Source organism: Nothobranchius furzeri, chromosome 1 (assembly GCF_043380555.1).
Source record: "Nothobranchius furzeri strain GRZ-AD chromosome 1, NfurGRZ-RIMD1, whole genome shotgun sequence".
Lineage (NCBI taxonomy): Eukaryota > Metazoa > Chordata > Actinopteri > Cyprinodontiformes > Nothobranchiidae > Nothobranchius > Nothobranchius furzeri.
The window spans coordinates 98,153,619-98,177,423 of record NC_091741.1 but is presented as its reverse complement, the minus strand read 5'-3'; the positions used below and the strand labels follow the sequence as shown (position 1 = coordinate 98,177,423).

General features: G+C 41.7%; 1 protein-coding gene across 2 annotated transcripts; it reads right to left on the bottom strand.

Moving 5' to 3' along the window:
* Positions 1 to 771: 771 nt before the first annotated feature.
* On the bottom strand, positions 772 to 7,703 carry zdhhc15b (zinc finger DHHC-type palmitoyltransferase 15b). Of its 2 annotated transcripts, none has more exons than XM_015943253.3 (11): positions 7,528 to 7,703; positions 7,216 to 7,242; positions 7,028 to 7,122; positions 6,827 to 6,947; positions 6,485 to 6,554; positions 6,070 to 6,102; positions 5,863 to 5,983; positions 5,578 to 5,710; positions 5,322 to 5,478; positions 3,885 to 4,006; positions 772 to 1,003 (listed from the first exon to the last, which is right to left on the bottom strand). In XM_015943253.3, exons 1-11 carry the CDS (start codon positions 7,643 to 7,645, stop codon positions 960 to 962), a joined length of 1,041 nt encoding a protein of 346 aa, XP_015798739.3. In that variant the 5' UTR covers positions 7,646 to 7,703; the 3' UTR covers positions 772 to 959. The 2 variants fall into 2 exon arrangements, with proteins under 2 accessions (XP_015798739.3, XP_015798746.1); XM_015943260.3 differs by having other exon boundaries at positions 5,352 to 5,478; positions 7,528 to 7,701.
* Positions 7,704 to 23,805: the final 16,102 nt, after the last annotated feature.

Here is a 23,805-nt window from a genome sequence, read left to right as displayed (position 1 = left end):
CCATAAAATATGTTCAGTTTTAAAACTGAAGCTTTTCTTAAACCGTTCAAACTGCTCATGCCCAAATGTATAAAAGTGTGTTAGGCACGGAAACTACAGAAATAAATACTCTGAACAGAATCTCTTTACATGGTATTAAGCTTTAACCTGTGCATAAACAAATCTAAAACATCATACTGCAGAAGAGGACTGCCCTCCACCAGCCAGTGGACGAGGACCAGATTCATGATTATGTAGTTAAGGGACTGAGACCGCCAGCTATGATTAGGAATAATCAACCCTGTCAGTCTGACAGCTCTTATACAGAAAATAAGGATTAATAAACCGCAAAGCAACCAAGTTTAAGTGCCCTCAGATGTAAAAGTTACTGATATGAATGTCTAATTAGACATGTTAACGGCTTTCCAACTACAACAGGATGTCAAAACAGGAACACGATGGTGGACATGTGCTCTTGATGAGCTCGATACGTTCTCTGGAGGCATTTAGTCCCGACATGGAGGAACACTCAAGTAAGGCGCTGGTCCAGTCACACTTATGAATGTGCTCATGCTAAATGCAAAAACTCAGAAGGTAAATCTTAATATAATAAAATACTTCAGTTTAAATACCATGCTGCAAAGACTGAGCCCTAAGGAGCAACGCTGCATTCGAGTCTAAAACAGAAGCATCGTGATGTTTCCTCAGCTAGCAAATTATTACACATCTGCTTCTGACTAATTCTGTTGGTTCCTTTCTGAATAAAACTGATTTTCTAGCAGTGAAAGGAGAGATTAAGCTGCCGTTCGTTATCCAGTGAGTTCCTTTGTTGATCTTTTCAATAAACGTCAGAGAAAAGTTGGCAAATCTGTTGATCCAAATGCAGGATGTGATCTGCTCTTTTTTTGGAATGCACCGACTTCACGTTCCTCATCAAGTGTGATGTAAAAATAACGTTTCCGTCCTCCGTACAAGTGTAATTATTCCTCCAACTCTATGGTAACAGAGAGGTCGTGGTCCTCCACTGAAATGAGAAAATGAGTGAAAGTCAGAAAAGAAACATCATTTTTCTTCTAGTGGTGATCAGAGCTGAAGACGTTTGATGTGAACACCAGGGGGCAGCGCAGCATCAGCTGTAAATTCAGCTCATCTCCAGAGAAACCTGAAGGCAGCATGTAGAAATTATTTTATAAAAAAAAGTTTTACAGACTGACAGAAAAATGCACGAGGCCTCAGCTGCATGTTTATGTGATTTATAATCCAATTCATCCAGCCCCTGTAACCATAGAAACAACCAGGTGAAATCATTCACTAATCCATTACAGCATGTGGATAAGAGTCAGAGTTAAGGACCCACTGATAAAGGAAGAACAAGGGAAAAAAAAGAACAGCCAAAACTCCTAATTGCTGTGCATTTGTTGTGTTTTATGAGTTTATTACTGTAGTCTGGGAAAACTCCACACAAGGATTAAGCCCTGCTAACAGGAAATGTTGACCCCGTTTAGAAGGTCAGCTCTGTCCCGGATGGTTTAATACCGTAAATCCTCTAATACAGGCCCGGGCCTGTATTTGACCCAAGCTCATCAAGCTCCAGGCCTTTATTGGAAGGAGGACCAGAATTAGAGGCAGGCCTCTATTTCTATTTGAGCAAAATGAAATAATGGTTCGCTGGCGTTTTTGACAATTAAAATTGCGCCCACATTTTCAAAGTTAAACACATTTCTTTTAACAACGGTAGTTCCTGCTTCAGCCCTCTCCCCCCTCCCCCTGCGCAGCGGCCGCAAACTCACTGATTCGCCTGCAGCCTCTCGGAGTTCCTGCTGCTCTAAACATTAAAATAATTATTTCATTTTCTGTTCCTCACTTCTGATTACCTTCAATGGTGTCTGTTTGTTGCAACCAGCAGGTACAAAAACTAACTTGTTTTTATTTGACTATTTTTCTGTCCTGCCTGTTTATTATCTTCCTGCATCTCCTCTCAATCCTAAAGAAAAACTGCTACCTGGGTTCATAAATATTCACCTTATGAGTTACCTTTGAACTGCAGTTCTAAAAGATCTACCGACCGCAAAAACAGCGGAGTCCTCGCCGGCCACATCAGTTAGATGCGTCACCGAGGACAAAACAGGTGATGCGCCCCGATCCACAGCAGCGAAATGCATCAGGCACAAATAAATGAATAAAAGACAGAAAACAAAAGGAAATGAGCCGACATGAACGATCGTGTGTTAAATTAGTTTTTGAGGTGGCGACACCTGATTTGATAATGTTACTGTGGCCGTGCTCAGGACGCAGATGTCTGGAGCGCGTCAACAATCGGAGCTTTGCATGCGCAAGCTGGTTAAGGTTAGGATGGGGGTGAGGGGAAGGTTAAACAAGAGGGTTAAGGTCACAATTTGGTTAAAAGTCCGTTTTACGGCGGGTGTCAGTACCGACGCTCTGGCACAGCGTGTTGCCTCCCGACGCGCAGGAGCTTGTCACCTGCTGACAGCAGGCTGCTGTCTTTTCCGTGGACTGCATCTTGCCGGTCATTATCACGTGACAGCGACTAGTCGATGACAGGCATAAAAAGTCACTATAGAGCGGTGAAGTCGACTAGTGACTAGTTCATACAACCCCTGCTACTGCTCCCCAGAGTGTTCTGCAGCATAATCAGCACGTTCTCTTTGAACTTGATATGAAATTTTCGCCTCCTCTTCATCTCCGCACGGATAAAGTTACCCTCGCGGTCTATCAGTGCTAACAAGACAGAGACCCTGATCGCTGCACCCCCGGAACTTCAGCCAAAAATCGAGCAAGAAATTGCCTCTTTTTGCCCATCAGCCAAGGCCAACATTAGAAACCTAGGAGTTATTTTTGATCCAGCTTTAAGTTTAGACTCACACGTCAAAACCATCCCCCGCTCTTGTTTCTTTCAACTGAGAAACATTTCAAAAGTCCGTAAACTGGTTTCTACTGCAGATCTGGAAAAAATCATCCATATCTTTGTGTCATCACGCTTAGACTACTGTAACGCTCTTTTTACTGGTCTCAGCAAAACCTCCCTCTCACGCCTTCAAGCCATCCAAAATGCAGCAGCCAGACTCCTAACCAAATCCAGCAGACGAGCTCACATCACTCCAGTTTTACAGTCCCTCCACTGGCTCCCGGTAGAATATAGAATACAGTTTAAAGTTTTAGTCCTGACCTATAGAGCTCTTAACAACCAGGCTCCAAGCTACCTATCTGAGCTTTTATCCCCACACACCACCTCACGTAACCTCAGATCCACATCTGAAAATCTCCTGGCTGTTCCTCGAACCAGACTGAAAACCAAAGGGGACAGGGCCTTTCAGACTATTGCACCCAGACTTTGGAACAGTTTACCTTCAAATCTCCGTCTCTCTAACACTGTAGAGGTCTTTAAAAATCATCTAAAAACTCACCTTTTCATCCAGGCGTTCCCTCCCTAAATGTTCAAAAAGATGGCTTTGTTCGGGTTCACACCTTCACTTTGTTTATACTCATGATTTTATTTTCTACTTTATCACTGCTATTGTTTTTCTGATGTTTTTATTGGTTAGAGGTATTTGCCCTGATCTTTATCATGTTGTACAGCGCTTTGTGATTTATATCTGTGAAAGGCGCTCTATAAATACACTTTTACTTACTTACTTACTTACTTACTATCACTGGCAAATCAAAAGTGAGACGGATGACACAACCGCCCCCCGTACTTGCTTGTTACCACATTCCACCCGGCCACAATAAAAAAAACGGCCATTATTCACCTCTGCCGACTCCGACACCGGCCAAAATATGACACCCGGCAGTTAATTAAATACAGGCTAATATTAGAGGATTTACGGTAGTTATTTCATTCTAGAGATTCTTCTGTCTGTGTGGTGACGTCTAAGTGGACTCACCCAAACTTCCTTCTTCAGACCCGTCATCTGACTCTTCTTCCCACAAGTCCTCATTAGCCAGTAAGGGGTTGTGAGATTCAGAGTTCTGACTCCTCAGAGGGAAGTAGTGGCCGTTCCCTTGGCTGGCATTAAATAGGAAGCATAAAAGAAAATGGAGGTTAGGGAAATTCACAATGACACGTTCGCATGAGGTACCACATACAATTCTTCAACATTTGCTGAAAATAGCTACAACTACATCTCAACACAAGATGATTCTTTTCATGTTAAAGGTGTTGAACACTTAATTAATCAATACATTTGCAGAGGTCTCTGGTAGGAATGAGTGCCTTGTAAGTCGTACTCTGGAGAAAAAAAGCCCAGAAGCACCTCTATCAGCACGGAGGTTTCAGCTGGAGGAGGAAGTAGCTTCAGAAGACCGGATTTGGAATCTTATTTCCCGATATGTGGACATCTCTCCTTGGATTGGCTAACAGCAACACGACTCTACCACTGGCTCTGTTTCCTCTGCAACGCTGATGTTGTGTCTCCACAAATAACACAAGCCTGGAGGAGTTCTGCTGTGTGACGTTGCTAATGCTAACATCTCCTGCTAGTTGAGACGTTCTCTGCGGTTTCTTAGACGCTAAACCAACAACAGCCTTCCCCGTCGCGAGTCAAGATGGGTGAGTCCATGAACGTTAAGTGAGCATGTGATGTAGATCAGTCAGGCTTTTTTAATCCTAGTTTCACCATCTAGTTTGTATCAGAAGCTAATTCAGCAGATGGGTGTCGGGGACTATTTTCATGTTCAGCCTGCATGAAAAACTCGAGTGACCGATGAAAATCAGAAATAATCATTAAAAAGTGTTTTTGTCAGTGTTCCACACCTTTAATAAAAGGTTTCTGTAACGAACATATTGACTCTACAGACCACATATTCTATGAATGCATGTGCAAGAATGCCTTTTGGGATGATCTGCAACACTGGTTATCTAAATATGAACCAATTCCAGACTTAAAAATAGAAAATGTTATGTATGGTTGTATTGTAATCAACTCCATTGTTATTTTAGGGATATTTTTTATACATAAAAACAGATTCTTAAGGCCTAGACCAAACTTTGTTACTCATCACTGAAACATATGAGGAAAAAAACTGCTGTCAAACTCTTAACATGGTACGAGATCTCAAACTGATGGAAAACCTCTAGCTATTTGCTAAATGTTAAATTGTATAAAAATGACAAATATATATTTATATATATATATTTATTTTTGATGGTCTATCCCTTATTTACTATATTCCTTTTATTCATTTATTTTTCATGTTGTTTGTAATTATGCATGTCTGTGGTTATATTTTGTCATCTTATCTGGCTATAATGAAGTTGACTTTAATAAAAAAAAATGTAAAAGTTCTGTTCTAACTCTATAAATCTCTACTTGAGGTTTTACTTGTGTTTAGTTCCTGGACTGAAACCCCACCCTGTGAACACCGGGACCATCCACATCCTCTTATTGTCTCCGAACACTTGCTGCAGGTTTCTGCGTACGCCAACATTGAAGCCATTTCTGTCTGGTCCATTCACAAACACTGGAGCTGAGAAAGCCTCTATACCAGGAAAAGAAAAGGAGATTTAAATGAAACTGGACTTTTTTTTTATTTGCACAGAAACTGAAGAATCTCCATCATGCTAACAGTAAAGCTCACCTAAAGTGGATCTGTTTTTCGCCACCAACCAGCAGTGGTAGCCAAAAAGAAACATGAGACTGACAAAGAACATGAGTGCCACAAACATGAGGAAGAGGATGTGGAACTTTGCAGGTCCATCTGACAGGTACCCCTGTGAGAGATCAACAGGAGAGCTTGAATTCCGGAAGTATCCGGGGTTTCCCTACAAGAGAACTTTAACCTTTGAACTTTGGTACCAATTAGTGAGTGCTAATGTGAAGCAACAGCAGCAATGGGGATGAGCAGGTGAATGGCAACACTTACCACCCAGAACTTGAGGAAATACTGAAAAACTGTAGAAGCGATGTATACACAGTACAGCATGGAGTAGGCGAGGAACAGGAGGAAAAACTTGTAGTTGGAAAAACCAACACAGTTGTTCACCCTGAGAGGGGAAAACGCAATGTTTGGGTCCGATCATGAGAAAAAAGAGCAAAGAAATTTCTAAATCAATTATAAGTTCCATCTTACCAGGGACAGTGATGGTCCATCTTTAAGACACATCTAAACAAAAATAAATAAATAAATAAGCATAGTTTTACTACATTATTTTGACATTTTAGCATTAAAAACACATTACAGTGGAGGTATTTATTACATTATAAACTCAGAAATATTGAGCGTATGCTTTTGCTGAACTGTTTTAATCAGAACCAAGTATCCTACAACCACCTTTTCCTGAAACCTTTTTACCCATACTCTGACAGCTAACCTCTGTCTCCTTTTTGCTGAGGGACTACAGTGATTGATCTTGGGGATCTTGTTTCCAAACCTGCCTTTAAAGCAACAATTTCTCACTTTTACAACAGCTCCAGAGCACGTAATATCTCCTCACCCGGGGCAATCTCAATCAGCTGAATGTATTGGGGTGAAAAGAGAAGCTTACGTTTCACAAACGGAGCAGTGGTGACAGCGGTCAGGCTTCAGCACCTGGCAGCGGTCGCAGAACCTGATAGCTGGAGACAAGAAGACGGCTATTGGAATGGACGACATTCGAGATGAGCATCCCCTTCACACAGTTCCTGCGACCTAGAACTTACTGTTAGCAATTAGCACTAATGAAAAGAAAGGCTGCCTGATGACTTAAGATGCAGATGCTCCAGAGAGCACACGACTAATTAATCTGTATTACTTGATTTTACCAAACACAGATTAAGTTGGGGACAATGGATGGACTATGTTTGGACCTACGGCTGTGGTGTTTGGATCATCTGGCGGGGTGCCTTACCTCCAGATTGAGCTCGGGTGAAAATAGGAAGCTTCTTTGCGATTTCAACAAGAATTTGTTTCTGAGCATCTGGCCTCTCTTCCATCTCATACCTCTGCTTGTCTGAGTATGACAACTGAAACTGAAACAAAATCACACACACATCAGTCCAAGTGAATAACAATTATTTACATTTCATCAGATTTCTATTGTCTAGGCTACCTTTTTGCATGGTGTTGCAGGTGGAGTGAATATGGACTTCCAGTAAGTCCAGCAGAACATCACAAAGCAGACATGGAACACTAGTAAATAAACCACTGCGGGCAGACAAAGGTAGGTGGGGGGGATGAGTGACATTTTCAGTTTTTATTGTTCACGCTGATTAGAATAAAACACAAGCAGTAGCTTACCTTTTTCAAAAGTATTACTGATTGTAACTGCAAAAAGGAAAGAACAATGAATGCACTATAAAACACGTTTGACTGCTCAAAAATCCTGAGCTAATACGAACTAGCCACACTATTTTATTGTGCGTATGAAACCAGGATTATCTCGGTCCACTTTAATTACCCGAATTAACTTCATTTTTTTAAACGAACATTTTTAAGCAACTTCCGCCTTGTAGCTCCAACCTAGTCAATAACGTTATTGTTGCCACCGCTGTGCGCTAATCTACGATGTTTGTGAAGAAACAAAAGAGAAACAAAATCCGTCATACTCACAAAGGCATAGCTCAAAAACGTAGGCATAATACGACCACAAAACGACGGCGGTTATAATCAAAACGGGAATCCAGGAGAAAACCGTCTGACAGCATCTCAAACCTCTGGAGAGAGCCATATTCCATCATACTGCCACTTTAATCTGCTCTCCATTACTATTCCTGGCATTTATCCATCAGCGGCATCGATGATCGATTTACTGCACTGAGTGTCAGAGAGCAGAAAAAGAAGGTAACGCCACATGAACGACACGGGTTTTCCACATTTTTCCACTGCATTTTTACATTTGTAGCATGACATTATGTATCTGAATGTTATAATTAAACGTGTAACATCTATATAAATAATTCAAGGATAAAGAGGCATCGCAATATCCAAGTTTCACATAAATATGGCTACAAAATATCAAATAAAATAAAAGCGCTTGAATCTTCTTACCTTAATTTCAGATTTTTTAAATGTCATATTACTTTCAAAAGTAGGGATCTGATATGATAGAAAGCAACTGAATAAAGCAACTTTTTTAAAAATCTAAGTCATGTTTTAAGTTACTTCAAAGTAAGGCTAAAATAGACAAATTAATAAAAATCAATGTTCTCCTAACTGAAAAATATAAAACTACAAAGCTTTGAATTCCTCCTAGATTAATGTAAAGTCAAGATTTCCCAATACAAATGTGTTTGTATGGCTATCTGATCTCATTCTGCTCTTTTACTGAGAGAAAACATGTTTTAATAGTTTGCTGTTATCATGTTTGTCATTTTTATGAGTTTCATTGTGGACCTTTTAATACCTTTATGTCACTTTTCTACTTAAGAATACATTCTTCTTGATTTAGAGTTCTCCAGTTGAAATAAATTTCACTGATGAGGGACACAAAGGTTTCATTCATTCAATCTAGATCGGCATCAATATCGGTATCGACCGATGTCATTTTTTAGTATATTGGTATCAGTTCGATAAATAAAACTGGGCCGACATTAACAACCAATATCTTTTCCATCTCATCTCTATTTGTTTGCCTGTTTCAGAGGGTGAGGGGTGTGATGTGTAATTGTTTAGTCATGTGAACAGTGAATGAAATCACCTCAGAACCATAAATGTGGGTGTTGTGTGTACACAACAACGTATAATTGATTCAGCTTTAATAATTTTCATTCTATACAAAATCTGCTCATTTTAGAAGCATTAATGTCAGTATATCGGTATCGGCAAATTTTGGTTATCGGCCATAACAGTGATCTTAATATCGGATATCGGCCCTAAAAATTTCATATCGGTGCATCACTAATTCATTCATTCATTCATTCAACCCAGAGATTCAGTAAGAAAAGAAATAACTAGCTGAGTAACACTTTGTTATAATTAGGCGGTGAATAAGCACAGTCTCCATTTTGCTGACAGCTTTGTCTTTTTTTTTTTACTTAATTTTTATTATGTTTCACATAGATCACATATAGAGCTGTCATCATTACACATAATGTATCATGCACTGAGTAGCTCTGTGGCGTACCCGAGGGAAGGGTGTCAGTTTGTTTTCAGAATTGCTGGGGACAATAACCATACACTTGAGTGGGGTTTAAAAATTGCTGGGGACAATAAAGGCAGGCTTTTTTGAAACAGCTGCCAATCACAAATTTTGCCGGGGACATGTCCCCGGCGTCCCCGGTTAAAATGACGCCTATGCGAGGGACAAAAACAAAATAAAAGTACCACAATTAGAGACAGGAGAAACAATACGTACTTATTGACCAGTAAGTACACAAAAAAGGGGGGAAAAAAAGAACATAGTATCTGTATACCAGTTTGTTTATAGCAGGTCTCTACCTTTTATTGAATATGTGTTTTTGAAGTCTCAGGGAATATGTTATTGTTCCATTTGATATATTTCCTTAGCTTTGTCTTTTTACTTCACAAAGTGGAATTTTCAAACCCACCTTTGAAATCACCCAAATACCGAGGAGATGGTGGAGTTTACTGTTTCTGTTTAATGGTTTGCTAATTTTATTTTGTCTCATGCCATTTGAAGAAAATTCAAGATACTGGTTTTATTAGAGGATGTAGTTTGTGGGGCCCGCCAGCAGGGGGCGGTGTGAGACCTTTCTATGACCAACGATTTGCAGCTTGGTCACCACAGTTGAGGCATCTTTCAGCACACCTTTTTCCTCACTGAGTTTGGACTCAAACAGTTTTGAACCTGCTCTCCAAGTTTTGATCCACCAACAAAGGAGACGACATGTAATGAATAAGTGAGAGTGAACATCAAGGTATCTAATTATTAGAGTAATTAGACTTGTTTGAACACAGATTAGCGTTTTCCTGGCCCACAGTCATCTTTGTGAGATCAAACGGATATGCTGCAGAACATTGGTTGTAGGTGTGCAGCGCTCCGCTTTAATAGACCTGACCCTCAGTTTTTAAAAAAAATGTCATATATTGTTTTTGTTTTTCATATTTATGATCTGCCATCATCCTCTGATGTTTTTTGTCCAACACAGTGCGTAAAGACAAGTGTAATTGTCTTCCCGTTACTGAGTGCTGTGAAACTCCTCATCACGTCATGGGACCACTTAGACAGCCTGCAGAGCCTCTGTGTTCTGCACGGGACCACCTGCCTTTCCTGATTTACGTCATGCAGACCCCTCTCTGCAGTGCCTTCTGGGAGACGGGTGTGAGGTGAGCTGCACCCAGAACTGACCTCTCCTCCATCACACACACACGCTCCCTCCCCCCTTTCTGTCTGAGTCCAGGCCCAGTCTTCTCCCTCATATCTTCTCCCACTTCAACACGTTGTCTTTCGCTGGCTCTCCATCCAGCTGGTTGCTCCTTCAGCCTTCCCGGTCCCACCGCCACCCCGCCTTCTCCTTGCTGCGAGCCACGGTGTCGGCAGCCAGGCGATGACAGCTCCTCTCTCATTCAAGCGTTCACTGGAGGCAGGGAGCGGCAATCCATCCATCAGCACGACTGCAAAACCCCTCTGCTACAAACTCATTGTGACTAGCAAAATAGTAACGGCCTTTTAATCAAAACATTTACCCATGTGTGGAAGCACAACACAAACAGCTCGTATCAGCAGGTTGAGGCAAACTCCCCGTCAGAGATGTGTGTGCAAGCAGGAGTGCATTCCTTGCCGCCCCAGTGGTAGTCTACATAAACAGACAGTAGGGGCAGGAGAAGAGCCCGTTTGTGGGGCAAATCATGTGTGGTGGTAGGAAAGTGCCAAAGGATTGTGGGCTTTATAATCAACCACCATGCAGGCGAGAGGCGTGCAGTGTTCTGGTGTTGCACCGGTTTGCTCTTTAGCTGCTGCCTTGAGGCTGAAGTGGCACTTAGAGTGTGCATTTCATTTGACCCCTGAGACTCTTCTGCCATGAAGTTTGGTCTGCAGTCATGGCTGGTTCACAGAATGCCGATGATGCTAAGCACTCGGGATGGTGATTCATTTTAGTGCCTCTAAAGAATGGAGAGAGTGGTATTGTTTGTTTTTGCGTGTTTGCAGAATTGACGTCTGTTTCTGCTTTCCTGCAACACCGTGAGATGATGCACTATCGGGTATGATAGGATTTCCATTTCATTCTCCGCATGCTTCAGCGTCTGGACCTGGGAATTCATCGTGCGTGCATCCATTCAAAGCTAATACCGAGCTCATATTGGAAAGTCTGCGCTCATCGTAACATATTGTCATTGGTGTGCATCCAGGTGATCAAAGAGCTTCTGTTTTTTGAGTTTCCCACATTCAGACAAAATGTGTGTGTGTGTGTGTGTGCGTGCGGGAAAAGCGGTGTTTATTCATGAGGTTGAGTGTGTGTGAATTTAAGACATAAGCACGCGAGTAATTAGAGAAGCAGACCAGTACAAGAAAACACAACTATGACTTCAGAGATTACGGTCACGCGTGTCATTAGTAATTTACCTTAACACAGCGCAGAGAAAGGCTTAATGCATTCTAAATTTAACCTGTTAACATCAATGAATTTCACAGAGGAATGTCTTGTTTTGATGCATTAAACATTCATGAATGTGTCAGACTGGAATCAGGGAGAATAATGCACGCCGTTTCTGGATTTCTGCGTCATACGGCCACATGTTCTGACTCCTGAAGACAACTCCAGAGCCTCGGGGTCTGGTTCTCAAGCCCTCAGATGGACACGGCAGGCTTCAGATGTCTGGAAAACCGGTGGAATGGCTGTGACATCAGCAAGTGGACCTTGGCGAAGCTAGGAGAAGCCCTCAAATTAAAAAAATAATAAGAGTTTCTGCCGAGCCTCTGCTCACATTCACACTCAGCAGCAGAACAAACGATGACAGGGCAGAGGGAGGAATCGCAGACACCTCACCCAGCATGTGTGAAAATAAATCTGCTCAAGGGTGGAGACCTGTTTGTGTCTTCCACAATTATGGAAACTTCAATGGCCACGCCACATAGGAGGACGACGACGTGCGTTTTAATAAAGGGATTTCATTACCCTGCACGCATGTCAGCCACCTCTCCGTGTCCTTGAAGGCCTCCGCGGGGCTCTTTTCACAGCTTTGATGCAGACGGGACTTAAACAGAAAATTACATTTCATCAGTGTTATTGTTCATGCTCTCAGTGCTTGTCTTTAAACGGCTGAGCGGCACTTAGCTAAGTGACAGAGTGACACACTGTGTTTAACCACATGATAATATTTAGAGGAGGTCATTAAAAGTGGGGGACGCAGCAGCTTTGTCGTGTTTGAGAGCCCGTTTGAAAGCTCTAACACCGCCGGCGTCTGTCTAAACTTAACCAGCTCATCGCCACCGGGATCAACTTCTGGAAAATTGTATCAGGAGATAACGCCTCTCCCCAAACAGAGTGAGAACAAAAGGCAATCCTCTTATTTAGGCCCACTTTCATCACCTTCCATTGACTTTCCATGAATAGAATTAATGGTAACCATATAAGTTGTTTGGCTGCGTGAATGGGAAGTGGTTGTTAAGTGTCATCAGTGGGAGAGAAGCAGAAAGGAAACAGTGCTGTAATGGACATAGAGGGCAGCTGGGAAATCTGTCATCTCTCAGCTTTAGACGCTGTTTGTTTTGGTTTGATAGCGTATGCCTGCGGTCTACCTCAAAGACACAGACCGTATCTTTGCTAGAGGACTCTTTCCACTTGACACAGACACAACGAACAGCCTTGGTTTCCAAAAAGCTTCAGGGTCGTGTGCAAAGTTTTAAAACACCACTTGTTTCTTTGTAATTGGCCTTCCAAAGAGCCAGACATCGTTGTGATCATTTAAGTTGATTATGATTAGGAATGCTCCGATCAGGGTTTTCGCTGCTGATCATCGATACCGACACTGATCACCGTTTCGAATGAAGGCTTCAGCCTTCCTCAGAGCATCATCTGACTTTCTGCTGTTGTCTCATTTATCAGCTGAAACTCCCCTCCGCCGGTTCTGAAGTATGGAGTTCTAGGTGTGTGACAGGGCGTATGCCCCCTCATCCCGGTTGACGGTGTCTCGATGGACTCCCTGATGTGATGATTCTTCCCTTGTCCCAGTCCATGATGTGGTTCATCCTCCTGCAGTGGTCTGTGATGGCTGATTTCTAGGTCTCCTGTTCAGCGGTGTCCTTTTGTGTTCTGGTGAAACGTGCCCTTGTTTCCTTTTCACACTCTGATGTTCTTTCTTTCCTCTGCTGTCGGCCCTTCCTGTTTGCCCTATGTATGTTTGTTTCACATGAAATGTGTGGTACTTCACATGTGATGTTGCATTTGTTATCTGGTTCTATCGTGTATTTTGGATGGCGACGACGGAGCTTTTGACGTGGTTTTACTGCTACATTGATTTGGTGCTTCCTCATTAGATGTTGCATTGGTTCTGTTATTCCCCGGGTGTATGGAATGGTTATGGTGCTTTTTGATTTTCCTCCTCTAGTTCTGTTTTGGTTTCTGTTTCTTTTTTCTGTCTGACTCGTTCTTTACCTTTTTTATGGCCCACCTCAGATACTGACATAAGCTGAGTGCTTGTTTTATGTGACACAAAAAAATACAACATCACATGAAATACCGTGCAAATAATGTGGAAAATACATACTAAAATCCTAAATGTCATAAGAAAACTTCATCTGTTCAGGCCTAAAAGTCTGGGTTCATGTTGGATGTCTAGCTAGTTATTTATACCGTCAACAGGCCACACTGCTCACCCACCCAGTTCACAGTACAGCCTGTTGTTTGACTCGAGTGGTGCGGAGATACCAGATTCACATGAAAACAAGTAGAGGTTGATCCTCTAGATAATTTGCGTCTGCTTGCATGACACACAGAGCATGCAACGGGTGCACATTACAGCAACAACCAGAATTTATTTTTCCTATCATACCTCTTCAGCAAACAGATTACTCACTGATGGTCCAGCAGGGAATAGACTGAGGTGGACGGAGGAAAGGCTCATTAGGTTCTGATGATCCAGTCCTGTTGACGCAAATACACGTCAGGTCCACTAGGGACCAGTCAGCCTGCTTCCACCACTGGTGCCTGTCACTCAACCTCATGAATCCACTTTTCCTACACACACACACACACACACACACACACACACACACACACACACACACACACACACACACACACACACACACACACACACACACACACACACAAGCACACACACACACACACACACACACACACACACACACACACACACAAGCACACACACACACACACACACACACACACACACACACACACACACACACACACACGCACACACACACACACACACACACACACACACACACACACACACACACACACACACACACACACGCACACACACACACACACACACACACACACACACAGGACCTCCACCAGGATTAATGATATGGAACCACTGGAATGAAGGCCAGCAAATGTAATTTTTCATGTCTTCTACAAAATGACAATTACTTGCCAGGTTGTGGAGCTCATAGTAGTTTGAGGTTTTAGCTGCAAAAATACAAGAAGTTCACCAGAAGTTTCATTCCAGATGTGCACGATGCTGTTGAAGCCAGGTCATGCGAAGAACGAAGCTCTGACAGAGCAGTGATGTGCTATAAAGAAAATCTGGGTGACAACAGCTCATCTGTCTCCTTCAACCAGCCTGAACAATAATTCACAAGGAACCCATTAGAACCACATAAAAATGAATGCTATCCAAGCTTGTGTGCTGATAATTTGAGTGATGCTTTGAGCAACAAGGTGAGCCGCAATCACTAAATTTATACATAATTGCTCATTTATTCTTAAAAGGTTTTTTTTTTTGTCTTTTTCTTAATTTTTGTAAGTTTAATTTTTTCAAGCTCAGCACGAGAAGGGTCTGGAGTTATCAATGTGCACAAGATTACAGAGCAGGTACATCCAGGACTCTGTGTCCATGCTCTGATTGACTCAATAAAGCAGAAAGTCAGGAAATCGAAGGGGAGTAAACAGAACAGAAAGATGAGCGTCGGAGCGAGAAAGGGATGGGGAACCTTTAGAAGAGGAGAAAAGAGTGAGGAGCAGACAGGAGCACACAGGTATAGATTCAGATGCATGAGAGTTGGGTTGTTGACAAAAAACTAAGATTCAGGTACAAGGAGCAAATCTAAAACATACGGGATGAAAGGGGATTTATTGGTGTGGTAATGCAGTGACTGATCCCAGCGCAATGAGAGAAGGCAGCCAAAGGTGGCACATTTACTGAGTTGTAAACGACATTAAGTAATCCCAACCTTCTCGTTTGAAGCCCTGTGATGTAGGCACTTAATGTGGTTCATGATCCAGGTTACCAAAACAAACCCAGTGACCGTGTTTTCTCTGTTTTGTGAGGAATGTAACAGATGTGGTCTGGAGCTGCAGGGGTTTACATGGCTGGTAGTCACAGAAAGTAATGCTGACCCTGTCTGCACCCTTAAGAAACCTGGAGCAGCTTACTCTATCTGATGTGGGCCTTTGAAGCGCAGAAAGACAGATAGACGGATGGGCAAGTGCATGCCCCGGGCACATGTGCCATTTCATATCACTGCCTCTGCCAGCAGCAACACTTCATTAGCTGACATTGCTTGTAAAAATGGAAGTGATGCATAAACTGCATGTCTTACAAGTTGATACTCATTGGAGAAAAATTCACTGTCAGTTTCAGTAATGTATCTCATGCCAGTCAGTGATTCATGCTGTTAATATTTTTTATATTAAAAATCATGTTATCTATCCTATAATGTATAAAACTATGTGTTACTGCATTTTTTCTGTATTTTTTAAATGAATGTTTTTATTTGGGATTAATGTGATAGAATTGTGTTTTATTTATCACATACATTTGTGACACCTAAAGAAATACATCAAAGAAGACTTTAAAGTTTATTTTAATATGTTGAATTATGCCTAATCCATCATGTCATTTTATATTGTTTCTGATGATGCTGCATCAACAGTGTATTGTAATTTTCATTACAGAGCACTGTATCACATTTTGTTGCACTCTTCACACACAGCATCACATAATTTCATCCTGCATAGTACATAATTGTGTATAGTATTACATTATGTAATACTATGGGAATGCATATTACATTGCCTTGTGGCTTGCTGTATAAGATCAGGTTTTATTGTATCATGTTGTATCACTTTGTGTTAAATGTATTGTATCAGAATGTAGTGAGCATCTAATCATAATGATTCGACTATAAAACAGCCAAATGTACAATTTCACATTGCATCGTATCATATTGTGCTGAACTGTTCTGTAAAGTTTTAAAATGTATTGTTTTGTATCTCATTGCACTGTGTTGCATTAAAAATTTCAATGCATAAAAATACTTATTGTTGCATGTCATTGCATTTAGGGATGGGTACCTTTCACATATGAATTTTTTGGGTACAAATTCCTAGAACCTAGGCATCAATAATGGTACTTAATGGTATCAATTGCAGAAAAATTGGAGTGTTTAATAATTACTTATCTTTTTAAATAAAATTTATATATTTTTTCTCAATATATATAACCATATTTAATAAATATCATAACATACAAAGTGTTTGTATTTTATCATCGTAGTGTTGTACAAAATTCTTATATAACATTTAGTAACACAACTTTTACTAAATGATACAAACATTAAAACCCAGATCCATGTACTCCTAATCCTCTTCTATGTCCTCTGGACTAACTATGACGAGGAGGTCATGAATTATAAACTACAAATTAAACTAAAACAAACTTCGATACCGTGCTGTGAACTAAATTTACTGTGTATTTTCATTCATTTTGCTGTTCATTTTCAAACTGTTTATTTTTCCTAGTCGGAAGTCAGAATTTTTGAGTTCCAAGGAGGAAGCGAGTGCACCATTAGCTGCTACCAACGGAAGCTAAAATATCAAGCTAACGTTATCTTAAACAGTTTATTTACCTGCTGGAGCAGATTAAGATGATAACAACTCACTTAGATCGTTGTCAATGTTATCATCATCACCCAGTCACCCATCACGTTTAGTGAAGTGGACCCAAACTTTAGAACACTTTCTGCTTACTTGGAAGTCGGAATTTTCGACTAGCCAGGGAAGAACAAACACACCATTAGCTGATAGCAACAGAAGCTCAAAAATCAAGCTAACATAATCTTAAACTGTTGCTTTACCTGCTGGAGCAGATTAAGATGATAACAACTCACTTAGATCGTTGTCAATGTTATCATCACCCAGTCACCCATCACGTTTAGTGAAGTGGACCCAAACTTTAGAACACTTTCTGCTTACTTGGAAGTCGGAATTTTCGACTAGCCAGGGAAGAACGAACACACCATTAGCTGATAGCAACAGAAGCTCAAAAATCAAGCTAACATAATCTTAAACTGTTGCTTTACCTGCTGGAGCAGATTAAGATGATAATAACTCACCTAGTACATTGTCAATGTTGTCATCATCACCCAGTCTCCCATCACGTTTAGTGAAGTGGACCCAAACTTTAGAACGCATTCTTTCTATGCTGTTTTCTCTGTTTACAGCTGACCTGCAGCGACAGAAGACATAACGCTCTTGCGCATGCATTGCTGTCTATCTTGAAAAATTGCTGTTTTACAAGTTCTCATTAATGAAGGACAGGTACTAAACTCTATGGTACAAGGCACCATTTCATATCACGTGAATCAGTCATATCACGTGAATCAGTCCTTGGATGGTACCACGGAATTCGGTCGGTGTCTTAAAAAGTACCAAATAGGGTACCTATCCTTGATTGCATTGTATCATGATAACATCGATTGTGAAGGTGTAGCTGTAGCTTTTTGTCATTAAAGAAAATATTTAAAACAGGCATGCACAATTTCCTTCTTTCTTCTTCTTCAGCCCAGATGATGCTTCGCTGCCCCCTAGTTAATTTTTTTAAAACTCTTAAAATGTGATTGAATTGAGGAAAATTTACGAAACAGGCTTAGTTCAGGTTTGCACTTGTAAAATTTTATTTTTGTTCAACCAATCTGATAAATAACAGTTGTTATTTTATACATGTGGGATACATCTTTTACAAAGTTTTAGCTTGGGATTACTATGACCAAGAATCAGTTTTTGAGTGTATTTTTTAAATTAAAATTTGAAGTATTTTGTCTTCATTTAGGACTACACAGGAGGATTTAGTGGATTCTCAGGTACAAATACTATGATATTTCTGTGAGGCATTTGCTTGTTTCTATTGTACATGGATTCAATTATTTATTAGGGTCAGCAGCCGCTGTCATCAGCCTGGAGGAAAGTTGATTTGACTGAAGATCTTCCCACTGATGAATTTTAACACTTAGGCCCCATTTTTCCATTGGCAGTGACATGTACACCCTGGCAGCTGTTTGTCTCCGCCTGCAGTGATACAGTCTCTCTGCTGTCAGGAGCCACCAGCCAGACCAACAGCTGCCTGGAAGCAAGATTCTCGTGAGTCCATCTTGTTTGGGGTACTTCGGTTCTCAGCATGGCCAAAAATCCTTGTTGAATTTGTGATGTCCAAAATATTCTTCTTACAAATAGATGCATTCAGTCCCACAGGCTGCAGACTATACCCACAGTAACTTCAACGCCAGCTATGGCATGCCATTCCAAATACTATTATAAATTTGACAACATAAGTAATTACTGTCAAAGGAGTGCAAACACAAATTCCTCGTAATGTGTGTGTGTGTGATTCATTGATGGGAAACAGCAACTGAATGGGTAGAAACATGTTTCTCTTGGATGGTCATGTAAGCTCAATATTATGAACAAATGTTGTACATCTGGCTTGGATTGACTTGTGGCTACTAACAATGGCACTGCTGCTGCTATGATTTAGTTTCAGTTGAACTTTGTGTAGAAGGTCTTGTTGTGTAAAACCAAAGCTGCAGAACTTTTGTAAGAACCCAAACTCAAACTTCCAGTGGAAACTTGAGTTCTGCATTCACAGACATGCATTGTGTCCATGTTGCAGTGTTTCTATTATCATGGCAACAACTTCAACTTGTCCGCATATCATCAGGTGGCTGATAATGGACATGTATTGTGGTGATGATGTCACCGCCTCCATACAAAGGAGAGCTCTGACATCAAACAGACTGTGGAAGAGACTTCTCATTGGCAAAAGGGCTCTGTGTTGAGTTAGGGATTAGGGGAGGAATTAAAGTGCTAGTGTCACCTCTAAATAGGTCCTCCATCTTTTAAAGTCACATAAAAAGTTAAATCTACGCGCCTGGGCAGCAACCAGAACTTTGTTACACTGTATTTTCCATTTGGGTTTGAATGCCAAGAATAATATGGCATAACCAGCAGTGCTACATCAAAGTCAGGGATTGCAAAGAGCGTAGAAGGAAAGAGGCTGCGACTACAAAGGAGGAGGGTACACTTTCTGCTGGTTTGGTGTGATCCTCAGCCCTGTGGCAAGTTAACAAGCATGTACTGCCTCATTGCACCAAGTGTTATGGGAATAAGGTAGGTGATCAGCTGTACTACTGACATTTATACTTCTCTGTGCAGGTTCTCAAGGCCTTATCATAGCAAAGTATCCACATGAAGGAGTTCTGGTGTTGTTGTCAACCAATCCTGGTTCTCAAGTGCTCTGTCCAACATGTTTTAGGTGAATGGTGAATGGCCTGTATTTTATATAGCGCCTTCTAGAGTCCTGGAACCCCCAAAGCCCTTTACAACATAATCAGTCATTCACCCATTCACACGCTGGTGGGGATGAGCTACGATGTAGCCACAGCTGGCCACTGAGGCAAAGCTGCCAAGCACTGGTGCCACTGGTCCTTCTGATCACCACCAGCAGGCAAGGACACAGTAGCCACGTTAACATGGACACAATTCATCAGATTGAACGCCCAGTCAGATAAAAAATTCTGCATGTAAACACGTCAATAGGAATACTTTGATCCAATTCGGCCCGATTGGAATGAAATTTCAATCCGATTGAGAGAGGTGGTTTTTTCAATCATCATTACGATTGACGTGCATGTACACAGCCGTTCAGGTTGTTGGAGTAAAATAATGCCCACTGCGCATGGGTCTAACAGCCAGCGAGCCTGCCCGCTGTCATTTGGTCTCCATCCATCCATCCATTTTCATCCGCTTATCCGGAGTCGGGTTGCGGAGGCAGTAGCCTAAGGCGAGAGGCCCAGACTTCCCTCTCCCAGCCACGTGGGCCAGCTCCTCTGGGTGAATCCCAAGGCCTTCCCTGGCCAGGTGAGAGACATAGTCCCTCTACCGTGTCCTGGGTCTACCTTTAGGTCTCTTCCCGGTTGGACGTGCCCAGAAAACCTCACCAGGGAGGCATCCAGGAGGCATCCTGACCAGATGCCCGAGCCACATCAACTGGCTCCTCTCGATGTGGAGGAGCAGCGGGTCTACTCCGAGCCCCTCCCGAATGACCGAGCTTCTCACCTTATCTCTAAGGGAGAGCCCAGCCACTCTTCTGAGAAAATTCATTTTGGCCTCTTGTATCCGCAATCTCGTTCTTTCGGTCACTACCCAAAGCTCATGACCATAGGTGAGGGTAGGAACGTAGATTGACCAGTAAATCAAGAGCTTCGCCTTCTGACTCAGCTCTCTCTTCACCACGACAGACCGGTACAACGCCCGTATCACTGCAGATGCAGCACCAATCCGCCTATCGATCTCACGCTCCAGTTTTCCCTCACTCGTGAACAAGACCCCAAGATATTTAAATTCCTCCACTTGGGGCAGGACCTCATCCCTGACACGGAGAAGGCATTCTACCCTTTTCCGAATCAAGACCATGGTCTCAGATTTAGAGGAGCTGATTCTCATCCTTGCTGCTTCACACTCGGCTGCGAACCGCTCCAGTGAAAGCTGAAGATCACGTTCTGATGAAGCCAACAGGACCACATCATCTGCATAAAGCAGAGACCTGATCCTCAGGCCACCAAAACATATGCCCTCCACACCTTGGCTGTGCCTAGAAATCCTGTCCATAAAGGTTATGAACAGAATCTGTGACAAAGGGCAGCCTTGGCGGAGTCCAACTCTCACTGGGAACGAGCCCGACTTACTGCCAGCAATGCGGACCAAGCTCTGACACTGGTCATACAGGAATCCAACAGCCTGTATCAGAGGTACCCCATGCTCCCGGAGTACCCCCCACAGGGCCCCCGAGGGACGCGGTCAAACGCCGTCTCCAAATCCACAAAACACATGTAGACTGGTTGGGCAAACTCCCACGCACCCTCAAGGATCCCCCTAAGGGTATAGAGCTGGCCCAGTGTTCCACGGCCAGGATGAAAACCACATTGCTCCTCCTGAATCTGAGGTTCAACTATCCGACGGACCCTCCCCTCCAGAACCCCTGAATAAACCTTACCAGGAAGGCTCAGGAGTGTGATCCCCCTGTAGTTGGAACACACCCTGCGGTCCTCCTTTTTAAATAAGGGGACCACCACCCCGGTTTGCCAGTCCAGTGGGACTGCCCCCGATGTCCACACGATATTGCAGAGCTGTGTCAGCCAACACAGCCCCACAACATCCAGAGCCTTAAGGAACTCCGGGCGGATCTCATCCACCCCTGGAGCCTTGCCACAGAGGAGCTTTTTAACCACCTCAGTGACTTCAGCACCAGAGATTTGAGAGACCAACCCAAAGTCCTTTGTCATTTGGACTGCCTGACTTAAATAAATGACGGTCTAATTAATGAGCACCGGCTTTTACATTTTAAATTTGATGGCAAGCCGTCCCAGTTTCTGTAATATCTAATCCAAAACTTGCATTTTGTGAAAGTAAAATAAAATCTGAGAACTGCACAAATCATTCGACAAACGTGTTCAAGTCTGTACTGGAAATACGCAGATTCATTCAGGCCACTCAAGACAAGTCGAACACATTGTGGGAGGTAAACAGAAGTGATCCATAATGGGGGAAAAAATGTAAGTAAACAGACAAAGCTAAAGAATAAGAAAATAAAATGCCAGGGAAAAGACGTGCAGATGAGATGGCATTTGTTTACAATATTTTTTCCAGGAAAGACAACTCTGCGCTCGCTCAACCTATATAGTCTGATTCAATACTTGGTGCATGTATACTCACGGCATGATTGGATCATTTCAGTTTGTGTCCAAGTAAACAGAGATTTGGGATTTCCGATAAACCAAGATTTGAATCAAATAGGGAGCCTAAGTCTCCTCCCCTTCCGGCCGGGTCATGGGTCCCCGGAAGGACGAAAAAACCAATGCAAGTCAACGGGGCTAAAAGAGCTATTTTCTAATCCGCTTTGCCTTACGCCCTGGATCGCATATATGTTGTATTTCTATTTAAATGACAAGTAATGGTGTGTGTTACACTCCAGTTACTTTGAGATTTATCAGCTTGTAAAAGTTCGTAATTAGCATGACTACAAATCAGACATCGGCACATCGTATTTATGACATCAAGGCATATTCTCCTCTCCCCTAGCTGCTACTTACCACATGATCAGATTTATGGTGGTTCTTTCCTCCTGAAGGAAGGATTTGAAGTTCGCTGAACTTACAACCATTTTCTCTCTGTTTTCTCTGTGTCTGGTTCGATGATGGTTAAAGGTTAATGTGTCAATGGCATACTGTTGAATATGAACTAAAGTGAACTAAAGTATTTAATTCCTGACAAAGAACTCTTACCATCAGGAACACAAAAAAAAAACTAAAGTAGTTCACATTTTTACTGTATCCAGGTTGTACATAGTAGTTTTACAATCGATTTTCTTTCGACCATAAATTTCTAGACTTTATGCAAAGTACTTTTTTGTTCATCATACACTCATAAGCACAATGGGGGCAATTGGGGGTTTATTATCGTACCCAAGGACTCACTGGACAGCTGGGAATTTAACTCCTGATGTGCCAACTGGAAGACAATCATTTAAAAAGTGGCCCCTAAACAGCACTGCTTCAAAATTTCCTCCATTTGGAGACAAACTTAGAAGACTACTGAAGGTGGAACTCGTTAGAAGTTGTTTTGCAACTCTTCAAGCCTGTTGAGTATCAACAACTTTACTACAAAATCATTGGAAATCTTCTTTATTCGCACAATGATACACTTACACAAATATGTGAAAACCAAGCCTTAATATCTGTTCTTTAAATTAAATGGGTCACTCCCCGTTTAGTGAAAACAATTGCCACTAATACACCTCCAACCATACTAATAAAGATGGACAGAACTTTTCTGTCTGCTTTCATCATGGAAAACTGTAGCAAATACTTCCAACAAGGATTGCTGCCATGTTGTATTTTTGGGGCTGTGGTATGTGGTTCTGAAATTCCACTCTATTCACCTAAACACCGTCATGGAACAGGATATGAACCAAGTGAATACACCTGAAAAATTTCCATGAGGTGTAATTTCATTTGATTTATTTATTTTTATTTATTTTTTGTTATTTAAAGCTGCTTTAGCAAATTTGGAAAACAAGTTAATTTTAAAAAAATGTCATGCCGCTTGACAATCTTCTAACATAGAATAGCTAAAAATGTATTGTGGAGATTATAAAAATAAAAATAATAATAAAGGGGTTCTCTCCCATTTGTCTAAAATACTCCATTAATAACAAGACTCAGACCTAAAGCAACCGTTGAACCATCTGGTTGTCAGTCTCACTTCCTTGGGTCCTCCACTCATTACCAGTGCTGAGAATAAAAGCATTTAAAACAACAGTGTTACAAACAGAAGTTAGTTTTTTCAGTAAAATCTAATGAATTACAAATATTTAGTTATAACGGCGTTTCCATTACTGATTAAAAAAATGCGTGCATTACTATAATTTTGCAGAGCGGCGTGTTGAAGCTGCCACCAG

Coding starts and splice junctions, on each gene's coding strand:
- zdhhc15b (XM_015943253.3), bottom strand. CDS start 7,645: ATGGCTCTCTCCAGAGGTTTGAGATGCTGTCAGACGGTTTTCTCCTGG. Junction 6,103..6,484: donor CACTGCTCCGTTTGTGAAAC/GTAAGCTTCTCT, acceptor ATTTTTGTTTAG/ATGTGTCTTAAAGATGGACC. Junction 4,007..5,321: donor AGTCCAGGAACTAAACACAA/GTAAAACCTCAA, acceptor ATTTAATGCCAG/CCAAGGGAACGGCCACTACT.